The 12,614-nt window shown below is 54.0% G+C and overlaps 1 protein-coding gene across 1 annotated transcript; it reads right to left on the reverse strand.

Moving 5' to 3' along the window:
- Nucleotides 1–1,769: 1,769 nt before the first annotated feature.
- PARM1 (prostate androgen-regulated mucin-like protein 1) lies at nucleotides 1,770–11,115 on the reverse strand. The gene is made up of 4 exons (XM_062492964.1): nucleotides 11,046–11,115; nucleotides 3,224–3,892; nucleotides 2,420–2,498; nucleotides 1,770–1,854 (listed from the first exon to the last, which is right to left on the reverse strand). Exons 1-4 carry the CDS (start codon nucleotides 11,095–11,097, stop codon nucleotides 1,770–1,772), a joined length of 885 nt encoding a protein of 294 aa, XP_062348948.1. The 5' UTR covers nucleotides 11,098–11,115.
- Nucleotides 11,116–12,614: the final 1,499 nt, after the last annotated feature.

Below are 12,614 nucleotides of genomic sequence, written 5' to 3' on the forward strand. Positions count from 1 at the left end.
GGGCAGCTGCACTGGGAATAAAGGTACTGGGGAGTGTGTCTGATCCCAGTGAAATGAGGAACCTGTTTTCACCATGGGGTATTCCCCAAAGTATGTACAGCTTCTTGCATTTTAGGCAAGAGAGAGTAAGTCATTTTGAGGTTTGAGCATGAAAACTGACACCCCATTTCTGTCCTCCCTGATGAAAAATGAATTCATTCCCTTGGGGTTACATACTTCTACGTGAGGGTGATAGCTTCTCCTCTCCCTTTATTCCCTTGGTTTAGCAGCAGCAGCACAGTGCCCAGTTTATTTCCAGAGAAGAAGGGTGGTGGTCTTTTCACTCAGTTTGTGGTTTTTCTTAGCCAAGTTAGCCTAATTTGCTGCTTCTTGGGTGCTAAAAAGGTGAAAAAGTTTTGCTCATCCTAAGCATCTTCAGACCCTGTGCTTCCCTGTGTATGCTCCCAGCCCCAACATTTTTCGGCTGGGTGTGGTTGGGAGGTGCAACAACCACTCACAGGTTTATTTTCTTGTTTTCACCAAGTTTGAACTAAAAAGAGGATGAGGGAATACGCAGCACGGTTGAAAGGATGGAGCCCTGAACAGGCTGCAAAAGGCTCAGGGGGAAAAGGAAAATGCATAGTGATTGCACTTCCTTTAGGGGAGCAGAGCTGCCCTCATTTCTCCTGACCTCCCCAGGTGCCTGTTGTGGTGCAGTTACTACACTCACTGGATGGAAATCCGGAGATGATGCATCTCTCGAAGGAAGCAATCATGGAAACGCCCCAAGCTTTGATCTTTCCAGGGGTGCTCCATTTAGGAGGCAGGGTGAACAGCACAGCCTGTTCCCCAGCCTGCACCACCTGTACCTGGACACCCCAAAAAGTTGGCAGCGCCATTTAGTGCTGGTTTATTTATTGAGGTCACGCGAACTGCGGGTTTTGCTTTCCACAGCCAGGGAATTTAGCCAGAGGGAAAAGCGGCTGAGCATCCCCTTCCCAAACCAGCTCTGCCATCAGCCACCCCCAGCCTTCCCACACTGAAAGCTGAACACAAACTGGGGATTAAAAGAACACTCCGCTGTATTTTAGCAGCCAAGGTTTTTAAGGAATGGAAACAAAGCTGTGGAGCAAGCAGCCACGTGTGTAAAATGGATGGTCAGTGCATCTTCCCATGGGCTCCTGGGCTGCTTTTGGGACCAAAACCCCCACAATTAAATGGGAAAAATTAAATGAGGAACTTCTGCATGGAAGCACCTGCAGGAAAAGAAAGGGAGCAGTGACTGAGCAGCCCCACAACTGTTCATGGTTCCGGGTGAGACAAGGTGAAGGATTTCATAGCAGGGCAACATGGGGAAGTGATTTTAGGGAAAGGGACATGTGAAAGCTCAGGAGACCCCTGCACACTGCTGGCTCTGGCTCAGCAGCCCCCCACTCCCCCCCGCCCCCCGAAATCACAGAGCAGCAGCATTTCAAAGGATGCCACAGCACTGGCTGAACCTCCATCCTCTCCCTTGACCTCCCCAGCCCTTCCCCCTGGGGAATTTGGGTTCCCTTGTCTACAACAAGTGGCTGACCTGTCCCAGGACCTGGTTTCCTGCTCAAAGGCCAAAATTCAGGTTTATTGTCAGCACTGCACACCCGCCCTCCAGTTCCTGCCATCCACCAGACCCGTGGTAATCCTGCCTGAGGCAGGGGCTCCATGCCCGGCATCTCCTCGACAGCGGACGCTCTGCTGCACAAGCGCTTATAAATTAAGGGTTTATGGGGTTTTTTTTTGTTTCATCCCTGCTAAGAATCGTCATAGAGAGGGTTGTTGTAGTTGCCCCAGGAGCCGTAGTCGTGATCGTCCAAAAGCCTTCCATAGGAGGAGTGCCTGCCAGGGAAAACAAATTGGTTACTTCAAGGATTTATTTGTTATCTTGCCATGGGTTGAAGAAATATTAATGCAAGGGCTCCCTAGGTCAAGCTCTGGGATATTTTAAGAGGAAGGAACAGGAGAAGTGGAGAGAAACCCAGGTTGAATTTTTCCCCCGTTGAATGAACCTGGTCAGGGCAGGGAATTAAAACAAGACCTTTGCTCATCTCAGCTGTCAGCAAAGCCTCATTAGGGATGCTCAGCACTGGGCTCTGCTGCTGTTTATTGTCCCAGTGACAGCGAGACCCACGGCAGCAGCTTTCCCAAGGGATAATTACTGGTTATGACTATGCTGAGCAGCATCTCTGGCATTTGAGCAAGGCTATTGTAAAATGAGGGATCGGAACTCTGCTTTGCAGTACAGGAGTGGTGTAGGAGTTGTGCGGGCTCCGGAGGCTGCACATTGTCCTGCCACACTTGGGGACAGCGTGCTCCTGGGACTTTGCATCACCCTTGTGATGGTGAGAGGGGCTGCAGGGAGCCTCGTGGGGGGCGGGGGGACGCACCCCAAAACCAGCTTTACCTGATCTTGAGGTACGCGGCTGCCCCGAACACCAGCACCACCACCACGATGACCGTCACGGTTATGGCCACAATGCTCCCTGTGGATGAAACACCAGAAAGGGCAGGGTTCAGGCCCCCTAATCCCAGCTCCACAGCACACATCCCACACCCCAGCTGCTCCCAATTCACCCATGCCAGCCATCTCTCACAGGGGGAATATTCCCTCGCTGCTTCCCAAAGAGAATGCTGGGCCCCCCTCTATTTTTGCAATGATCCCCTTCCCATAAATGCAGAGCAGGCATGTGTGGGATGAAACACAGCTGGGCTTTGCTTGGGCACTTCTGATTCTTCTCCCAGCACTAGGCAGCATTTAGTGCTGAGCCAAGGCCAGAAAATGCTCCAGATCTCCCCTTTTCCAGCCGTATGGAGCGCTTTTAAGCTCCCTGTGTTTGCACAGGGGGACAGGGAGAAGCTCATGTCAGCTTCCTGAGGTCTCCAGGAGGGAAAATTAAAACCTATATCATCCTAACTCAGGCTGCACCCACCACCCAGCCATTTGTTTCCTCTCATCCTTAAGTGTTTCAAGTCAAATTTAGAACTGAGGATTTTATTCATATCTCCAAGCAACCGAGATTTGTTATCTACCACTCCCGGTCCCTGCCAGTGGATCAGATGACAGGCTCCTCCAGGAATTTTGCAGAGTGATGCTTTTAGGGAAGCAGACCACCTCTTCCCTTCTGATCTGGGGGTCTGCCCCTCCTCTCTGAGCAGCCTGAGGCTGACATTTTATCCCTGGATGCACATGGGGAGCAGTGGTGCTCACCTGCACTCAGGGCACGTGGGACCTCCTCCATGGTGACCCCTGTCGTTTTCTCCGAGGCTGTGGCCTCGGCTTCCGTGGGGCTCATCACAGTCACTGGGGGGGGCGTTGGCTCCATGGCCAGGCTCGAAGCCATGGCCGGTGTCCCCAGGGAAGGGACATCCTTGGTCAGCAGCGGTGGCTGGGTAGTCCCAGGGCTCACGAGGACGGGTGTTGGGGACAAGCCCGTCCCAGGAGGTGAGTAAGGATCACTGGTGGGAAGGGAAGAGGGAGGTGACGGTGCAGCTGCAGCTGTGGGGCTGGAAGCTGCCCCCAGATCCATGGTGCTTCTTGCCAGGCTGGCAGTGTTGGCTGTCCGGAGAGCCGGCGCTGTCTCCAAGGTGGGTGGCACGGAGGCTGCAGAGGGACCCTCTGTGGTGGCCATGGAGCTCACGGTGATGGAGACAGGAGCAGGGGACAGTGCTGCCACAGGGGTGGTGGCGTTGCGGCCATCTCCCTCCAGGGCCCTGGAGGACGTCCCATCTCCGGAAGGTCCTGTGGACAAGGGCAGGGAGGGCTGGCCTGGAGCTGGTGTGGGGACATCCCTGGAGTCTGGTTTCACTGGGACACCCCCCCAAAGGAAGGGGGGGCGGATTGGGATGAGAGGTGATTCTGGGGAGTCATCGCCCAGTCCTAGGAGTGAGACAAAGACATGTTAATAACAGGGCAATCCTTGGGGCAAGCTGGTGTGTTTGGGAGAGCACTAAAGGGCTTGGGAATTGAGCTGGGAGTCAGTTTGGGTTTTAAAATGGTGAGAGGCATCTAAAATAAAGAGAGGGGAAGTACCACTGTGAACCTAGAGGTGAGGTTTAAACCAGACCAGTTGTCCTGGCCTAAGTCAGACCCATTTTCCACCCAGTATGGGATATCCCCATCCCCAATCACTCCCTCCATCTTCCCAGCATCTCCTCCCAGCACCAGGGAAAGAAGCTCCTCCTCACAGCCAGCCACCGTGCAGCTGGGAACGATAACACAAGACACTTCTTTCTCCTCTCCCCCCATTTCCTTGTGCATTCATTCATTTGTCTCCATTTCTTAGCATGAAGATGAGTCATTTCTCCCTCTGCCCCCACCAGCTGACTGCTGGGGCTTTTCCCCGTCCTTTCTAGGGCTGAACTCAGCACTGGTCCAGCACTGGCCCCCTCAGGGTGGTTGGGATGAGGGAAGAGTGTGCCAACACTGCATGACATCAGGAGGCATTTTTATTCCGTGTGTTCATTTATTTACACCCCCAGAGCATCCCAAGCCCAGCACTGGGGAGAGCAGGAACTCACTCCAGCTGCAATGAACTAATCATGAGTGGGGAGGACAGAAACATCCAGTGCCTATGTGTAGAAACAATGGGATCTGGCACGGGTGAGCAGGGACTCATTAATCCAGCCAAAAAATTTCTTTTTTGGTTCTGTGGGTACCCATGTGAAGGACCCCATTTTCCAAGCAAAAACTGGAGGTGGGGCTGAGGCCATGGCTGCTCTTCTCTCCTGAGGACAAGCACTTGGAGATGCCTCTGAGCTTTCACCCTCCTCAGGCTGAGGACATGACCCATAGGACAGGGAAGAGGAGGGGAATGAGGAGCTGGAATCTGGTCACTGAGTAAGCCACCTGGCCACCACAGCAGCAGCAAGGCCGGGACCAAGCATCCTTCACACCAAGGTTCAGAATCCATCTGTATTTCAATAATCCTTGCCCCAACACACCTGGACCTTTCAGATTTCTCCAGCAGGTACCAGACAGCCTCTGCAGCCCAACAAGCCCATCAAGCACAGCAGGATCCTGCCAGGGCTGGGAGCACTGAGAAGTTTGTTACTTCTGTCAGTGCAGATGCTCCCAGTGTCTCTGCAAAGCCACCCTGGTGTCCCAAAGTGCTCAGGGTCAGCAGAGCTCCCATGATCTGCCTGAACTTCGGAGGCAAACCAATGAGGAGCTCGGGGAGCTGGCAGTGCTGCTAGGCTGGATGAGTCAGGAACTTTCCAATAATATCTGAGGGGTATAAATTCGGAGGCTGAGCCGGAATGGAAGGCAGGAGCAATCTTTGGCTGCTGGCTGAACGCTCCCGGCCAAGGAGGTCACAAGTCATGGGGACTCTTCCCAGGAGAGCACGACTGCTCAGCTCAGCCCTGGTCTTCCCTGACTGTCCCTGTGAGCAACCCCTGCCTGTGCCTGTGCTGTGCTATCCCCTTCCTCCTCCAAGCCATCAGCTCCACAGGATCTGGGACCAGCCACTGCTCTCGGGGTCTCAGCCAGAGGAGATAAACCCAGGAAATCCCAGCCATGATCCTAGAGGAAGTGCAGGCTGCTTCTCAATGGAATTAGGATTCTGGGACTAAAAGGACGGTGTTGAGGGCCCCCTTAGCTGGTGCTCCACGTATCCCCATCCCTATCACTGCTCCCAGCTTGTGGGCAGCCTGTCCCATAGATGGGCAATGTCCAGTTGGTCTGCAAGTCCTGTCCTCTCACCAATGCATCTGAGAGGGAAAGACAAAATCAAAACAAAAGCCAAAGGGAGCTTTCTTTGTTTCCCCAACACCTGGTCTGCAGGAGCTGCTGCTAGGAGCAGGAAGCAGAGCAGTGCCCTGGAACAAGGGACAAAATAGACAGCTACAACACTTCCCACAGGACCACGACTTGAAAGGATGAAAACACCACGACCCCGGGCTGTCAGAGGGACTGAGGTCGATGTGTGCTCCCAGAGGATGCCGAGCATAGCTCAGCCCTGGGGAATTTGCTCATCTAATTCACTTAAGGCAGTTGACCACCCTGCTGGAATCCAGCACAGAGCAAGGCAGGGGACTGCCAGGATGAGGTAATACCTAGGAAAACAGTAGTATCACACTCCAGAGCCCCACGGGAGCTCTGCAAAGTTCCCTTTCCTAGTTTTTTGTCACTAGGAATGCAGAAAACAGCCAAGGAAAGAACCCCCCAAAGCCGTGTCATTCAAACACCCTGCTCTTGGGGAATATTAACCCTAATAATGTGCCAGCCTAAGGAATGAGCATGATGAATTCTCTCTCTCTCCTGCTGCCATGCTGCTCTCCTGGCTCCTGCAAGCCACACGGATGGGCAGGTTTTGCCCTTGCAGGAGCTGGGCCATGCTCATGGCTCCTCTTGGGAAAGAGCTGCTTGACCTGGGCTGGCACACTCTTCAGAACGCATTTCCCAGGCACTCCAAAAGCCATTGCAGCAAATCCTAAATTGCTCTGCCAGCTGAAACGCAGCATAAAAACCACCAGAGAACTCCTCCATCCTGAGTGAATGACATCAGACCCGAGCAGCCACGCCGCAGCAAACAAACATCCACTGATAAGGCAGAGATGGAGCTTTTAACAAGCTTCACTTCAGAACTCATCACCTCTGACACAGCCACAGGAGATCCACATGACCTAACCCACGCGCCTGCTCTCAGCCCAAATTAACTAAAGCACCCAAGCCCCAGCTGCAGCCAGGGATGCTCCTCTAGCAGCCAAGGCCAAAGGGATAATGAAACTTTCCATAACACGGGTATTTTTTGTTATGCCTGCCAGCAGCAGATCCTGACTGTACTAACACGAGGAATCTCGCCACCTGTTCTGAACAAGAAATATAGCAGCAGGAGAAAAACAAGGAATGCTGCAGGACACACAGAAACTGCTGTGCTTGTGCAGTCCGCTTGGGTACCACTTTCTATGCCAGTTTAGCAGCTGGTTTTGGGGCAAACACCCAAAACCCACAAATAACCGAGACCACTCTCTTTACTCTTTAAAGCAGAATTCTGTAGAAAGCTTAGGCTTTAGTCACAAGGTTGAGCAAACAAAAAAGACCTTTTGCCAGTCCTGTATTATGCTGCTCCTCACCAAATGCTGATGATGGAACAGCCCTGAGTCCCCTGAGTGTGCCTCGGTTAATAACCAGTTTAAGTGATGCAGAGCAATAAAACAATCTATATTTAAATGTAAGTAAGGATTTCCTGCTCATGACCTCCTTGGCTCAGCCTTGCTTTCTGTGGCTGGGGATTCCCATAACTTGTGCTGGTTTTTGGTAGTTCCCCTCCCCCTTGTTAATGCTCAGGTATAATTTCCATTGTACTTCTTTTCTATAAAACCAGAAGCATCTGGCTGTGGATGGCAAAAGCTCTCCTTAAGTAGCTAGGACTAAGCCAAACTAGTTTTTGCTTTGGGTTCAACAAGTTTTTCCAGCTGCTCAGCCCTGCACTGCCTCACCTTCCCTGTCACCATGCAGTTTGGGATTTGGGGATGTTCAATTCTCGCTGGCTGGAGGGCCCATCTGCAGTGCACAGGGCCGTGACTGAGCTCTGTACTGACGTGGGGGAAGGAACACAGAGGATGTGGTGCTTGGTTTGGGCCTTTAACTCGGGTCTTTCTTTTCCTTGGGCACTGTTGAGGACTCCTACCTCGTTATCCCCGAGAAATACGGATGGTGGGGTGGTCTGGGAGTAGTCCTGCTGGCTCTAAGCTGTGTCTCACACTCACCAAATTTTTCACGGCATGGCAGAGGGAGCGCCCAGCTGGATTAGTGATGGGAAATGGTGACTCCTGGGGGTACCTCTAGCTTGAGGTGTGCAGGATTTAGGATGTTTCAGCACTGCATGTGAATGCTGGGGAGCCCCAATGTTAGCAGCAGCACCCCTAGCTGATGCGCTGCTCCACTCTTCCCTGCTCTATCTCCTCTGTTTTCAGTGCCAGGGTCTGCTGGCAATGATATTAAACCAGTTCTGAGAGGGGGAAGAAACCGAGGGAGAAAACCAGAGGCCTGACAGATAAAAGGTAAAGCTATTCCCTGCCCGTGTGAAGAAGCCAAGGCCATCAGATCCAATAAATCTGCAGTTGCTCTGATTTACTGGCAAGCCAAACTGGCTTCCTGCATGATTAGTTTTACTCTGCTGCATGGTCGTTAAGGTGTTTAGGTCTAATTGCTCTGAAGCTTTCTGTAGCTAAGAGCAGCTGCTGCACAGCAGAAATCCGTGTGCTGTGTCCCTGTGTCCCTTGCCATCCCAGGCCTCTGTCCCAACCACGCGGCTGGCCAGGACACGCCGGGGATGTCCCTCCCTGAGGATGGGGCTGCTCCTGAGCCAGCCCATCGGGATCCACCTCCCTGGATGTACCAGCACCTCCCGGAGCTGCACAGCCCCTTGCAAAATGGAAGAACAAAATTCATGCGGCTAAATAAAATCCACGTGGCTTTGGGAATCTGGAGAAGAGAGATTGCAAGCCAGGTCCTCCCTGGCTGGGGAGCAGCAGCTGCTCTTCTCCAGGCTGTTTTTTGGGATGAAAGAGTTGATGTGGAGGCCTGGCTCACTCTTGCACACTCCCCAGACCCTGAGGAATGCTGCTGTGGGCAGACCCCTTGAGGAAGCAGGAGGAAAGCTTCACCACCCTGCAGCCTCTGCTCTCCCCAGCTGAAAATAGCTTTTAAAATTCTCATGGTTCCCTGCATGCTGCATGGTCCTGCCTTCCTTGCCTGGGCTGGGTGTCCAAGTTGTTCCCACCTGCCCCATGATCCAAACCCAGAGGTGAGGATTTTGGTGGCACAAAAAAATGCAAAGGAAGTGTGGTGTTTCTCCCTCAAAGCTAAGTGTTGCTTAATTATTCAAAACATGAAGCCCTTTATCCTGATGCTGCAGTGGGATTATAGCAGGAAAGGAGGCGAAGGGGAATTTTTAGGTGGAATTTTCCTCCTGAGAGTGACAAAACACCCTCTGGCTAGTGGTCAGCTTGTACAGACAGAGGTATCTTACGAGGACCTGGGGTGGTGAGCAGTAGCTCTTTCTAAAATGATTGTTGAAATAAAACATAGCTTAAGTATTTCAAGTTATACTCCTGAAACATGCAAACAGGTGTTACACTGTGCTGATTTCCCTAGGGAAGGGGCATAAGGGATCCCATGGGAGGAGATGCTCTTTGTGGTTTCCTCAGGCTGGGAGCTGGCAGATGGACACCACACAACACATATCTTGGATATGGCTCTGGAGCCAGCCAGGAGTTTTGCAAGAAGCAGCTCTGCTCAGGTGAAACTTTCCAGTTCCATAATTTTCCTGGCTGGCTGTTAATTAGTACTTCTAGGTGCAGCCTTCCACCTGCATCAGCCCCATTCCAGCCCCTCCCAGGGGGAGAAGCATCTGGGTTCGGCAGAGGAATTTTAGAGCATCCTCTGCTATTAGAGGCTGATTGCTCTTTTGGGCTAGGAGAGGGGATAATTACCCAGCTGCCCAGTCCTTCAGCTCGTCGGGGAGCAGAGTGCTTAAAGATTTGCCTCCTCAATGGCAGCTTAAAACAGCCCGTGAGGCTCCGAGAGCCCAAAAAGCAGCTCTTCCACCCCGGAGTGTCCATGAAGAAGCACTCAAAACCTTAAAAGCCAAGAGCTGCTTCTAAAAGGTACTTTAAAATGTCTCAGCTGGGGCACAGGGGGAATTGCTGAAGGGGAGAGCGGGCTCGGGGCTGGGTACCACATCAGGAAAGCAAAGCAGGTTTCAATTTACATCCAGAGTAAGGAGTAATAACAGTATAAAAACTTCCTTGTGCAAGACCTTGTTATTTCATTACGTGGCCAGGCGAAGCCCAGACTTATTTTACTCTGGCCAGTGACATCCTCACTGTCATTTAGTCCTGAAGAATGAGCTCGAAGCATATTTAAATCGTGCTTTGTGCTTCCTCCTAATTTATATATAAATATATATATATATATATATACACAGTTTTTGCTTTATTATTATTATTATTTCAGTGTTGTAGAATGCATCTGAAAGATGCTCTAGGGCCATTTGGGATCAGCCTGAGAGCCATGGGACCACAGTCCAGGGAAATCTTTTCTGTTTTTTCTGCCAAGTCTGGCTGGCATTGGTGCTTTAGAGAGGGATGGTCGTGGGAACAGCTCTGGGTTTGGCCCGGGCGCTGGGAAAAACCCGCCTCCCAACCCCAAAGGTTGACTCCCAGCAGAGACTGGCTGCTTTAGGGGCAAATTTGGGCCAGGCAGGGGCCCGTGAAGGAGAAGAAAAAGCATCCCCGGCGTCCCTGTGGAGCAAAACGCTCATCCCCATCCCTCCCAAATACATTTGCTCGGAAAGCACAGATCAGGAGCTCGCTGGCAAATTCCCCTTGGGGGTCCCGCAGCCGCGACCTGGGCAGGTGTGGGGCCGTGGTGCGGGCTGTGACTGGGAGCTCAGCCCTGGCCCAGCCTCGTCCCCTGGCGCTGCTCTGCCGGCAGCAATGTGACAATGACAGCTCCGCCGATGGATTTCTCCCCGCGCGCGTCCCCGGTTATGCAAGTGTGTTTTCCATGTTTCCGAGCAAGCAGCTCTTCGTGTTTATTAAAAGCCCAGCCTGGGCGGGTGGAGGGGTGACCCTCCAGACAGAACTGTCTCGGATGACTCTCTCGCTGGGGGGAAGATGTCAAATCCCGTGTTTCTGTGGGATGGGGAGGCTGCTGCCGCCGGGGGGAGATGCCTGAAGCTGAGGGGGGAAAGCGCCAGGGGCTGGAGGCGTGAGGGGCTCCGCTCAAGGCCAGGCAGAGCCATAAAAGCGCATCGGAAGCAGCGACCGCCGAGAGAAGGGGGATGCGGGGCTGGCAGTGAGTCCAGCCCGGGCAGGGGGTGACCGTGAGGAGGAGACTCTGGTGGTCCCATCAAGTTGTCCTCCTTCAAGGCGGTCGGGGACTCTCCGGGAAGGAGCCGGGCTGTCCCCGGCAAACCCGGGGCTGCCTCCTTCCCCGTCCCCGCCGCATCGCTCCCAGCCCGACACCGGGGGTTTCCCGGCGTGTCCCCCCTGCCCATCCCGGTGCGGCGGCGGGCACTTACCTGCCGGGAGGAGGAGGAGGGCGAGGAAGAGGAGGCGGCAGCAGCAGCCCATGGTGCCGGCGGCGCTGGCAGCCGCGGCTGGACGGACGCACCGCCCGGCCCCGCCGCCGCCCGCCTAGGCCCGGCCCCCGCCACCGCCTCCCGCCCGCGGCCGGACCACAGCGGCACCTGCCGGTCCCGGCACCGCGGCGGGGATGCGGGACCGGCAGCGGCACCGGCACCGGCGGGGATGCGGGACCGACGTCGGGGTCGCAGCACCGGTACCGTCGGGGATGGGGGATTGAGGGACCGGTACCGTCGGGGATGGGGGATGCGGGATGCGGGATGCGGGACAGCAGGCACACCGTATCGGGGGCAGGCTCTGGGACGGGATGGTGGGACCAGACTCCCCGCCCTGGTATGAAGCACTGGGCACTCAGCACTGCACTGGGTGGTGGGACTACTCACCCTTGTCCTGGGATGCGGCCCTGGGACTGGATGCTGAGTGGGCATCAGGCACTGAGGACCAGGCATGGGGTGCTCTTGTACCAGCCGGTGACATCCATTTGGGGCGCTCTGTGTCACTGCCACTTGTTCCTCTTTATCCTCAGGGCCATGCCAGCTCCTGCCCGAATATAATGGTGATGTCCTGGCACAGGTTGCCCAGAGAAGCCATGGCTGCCCCATCCCTGGAAGTGTTCAAGGACAGGCTGGAGAAGGCTCAGAGCAACCTGGGCTAATGGAAGGTGTCCCTGCCCATGGCAGCAGGGTTGGAACAAGAAGAGCTTTAAGGTCCCTTCCAATAAAAACTTTTCTGCGATTCCACAATTGTGGAGCTCCTGGGAATCCCTTTGCCTGCTATGTAGAGGGGATGTGGTGCCTGTGGTGAGGGTCAACCCAGGTACATTAATTAAAGGGAGCCAGGCCGGAGCCAGGCCAGAGCCAGGCAATCTGGGCCTGTCCACAGCACAAACAGCTCCCAAAGTACAGCTCCCAGTGCCCAAAGGACCCAGCCAGGAGACATCTGTAGCACAACAGGAGGTACAAGGACCATTTTGTTTAACTCTTTCTCTCTGGAAAGAGATGTGCTCTGGGTGAAATATTTTTAGGCTGAACTCATCCTCTCCAGGCTTTTGCATGCTCACTATGGAAAAGGATTTACGCAGCCCAGGCTGTAACCGAGCTATCTTTAACTGGGGTTACTCAGCCCTCTATTCTGTTGTATTGTGTGGCATTTTCTCAGGATGGATCCTGGCTCTGGGCCTAAAACAGCAGGACACAAAATCCAAGTGAGCTGGCATTGCTGAGGCAGACGGGTGTCGGGCAATATCAGCATCTCAGCTCTCCTTGAAACCTTTCCTCTGCTTGGGAGGAGGGAAAACAATGCTGTTTTTGCTGCGGGAGCTTGGTGCCGTGGGAACAGCGTGATAATCTCCCTGCTTCTCATCTCACATCCTTTTTGGTGGTGCTGGCGCTGCGTGCTTCCACGAGCAGTTTTTGGACGGGAGGGGCGCAGCGGGGCCGGGCACAGCCGCTGCTCCTCGCCGTGGCTTTGGGTGCGATCGCCGTGCCCGAGCCCCGTGTTGGGGC

The sequence above is a fragment of the Cinclus cinclus genome, chromosome 5, assembly GCF_963662255.1.
Source record: "Cinclus cinclus chromosome 5, bCinCin1.1, whole genome shotgun sequence".
In the NCBI taxonomy this organism is placed as follows: domain Eukaryota; kingdom Metazoa; phylum Chordata; class Aves; order Passeriformes; family Cinclidae; genus Cinclus; species Cinclus cinclus.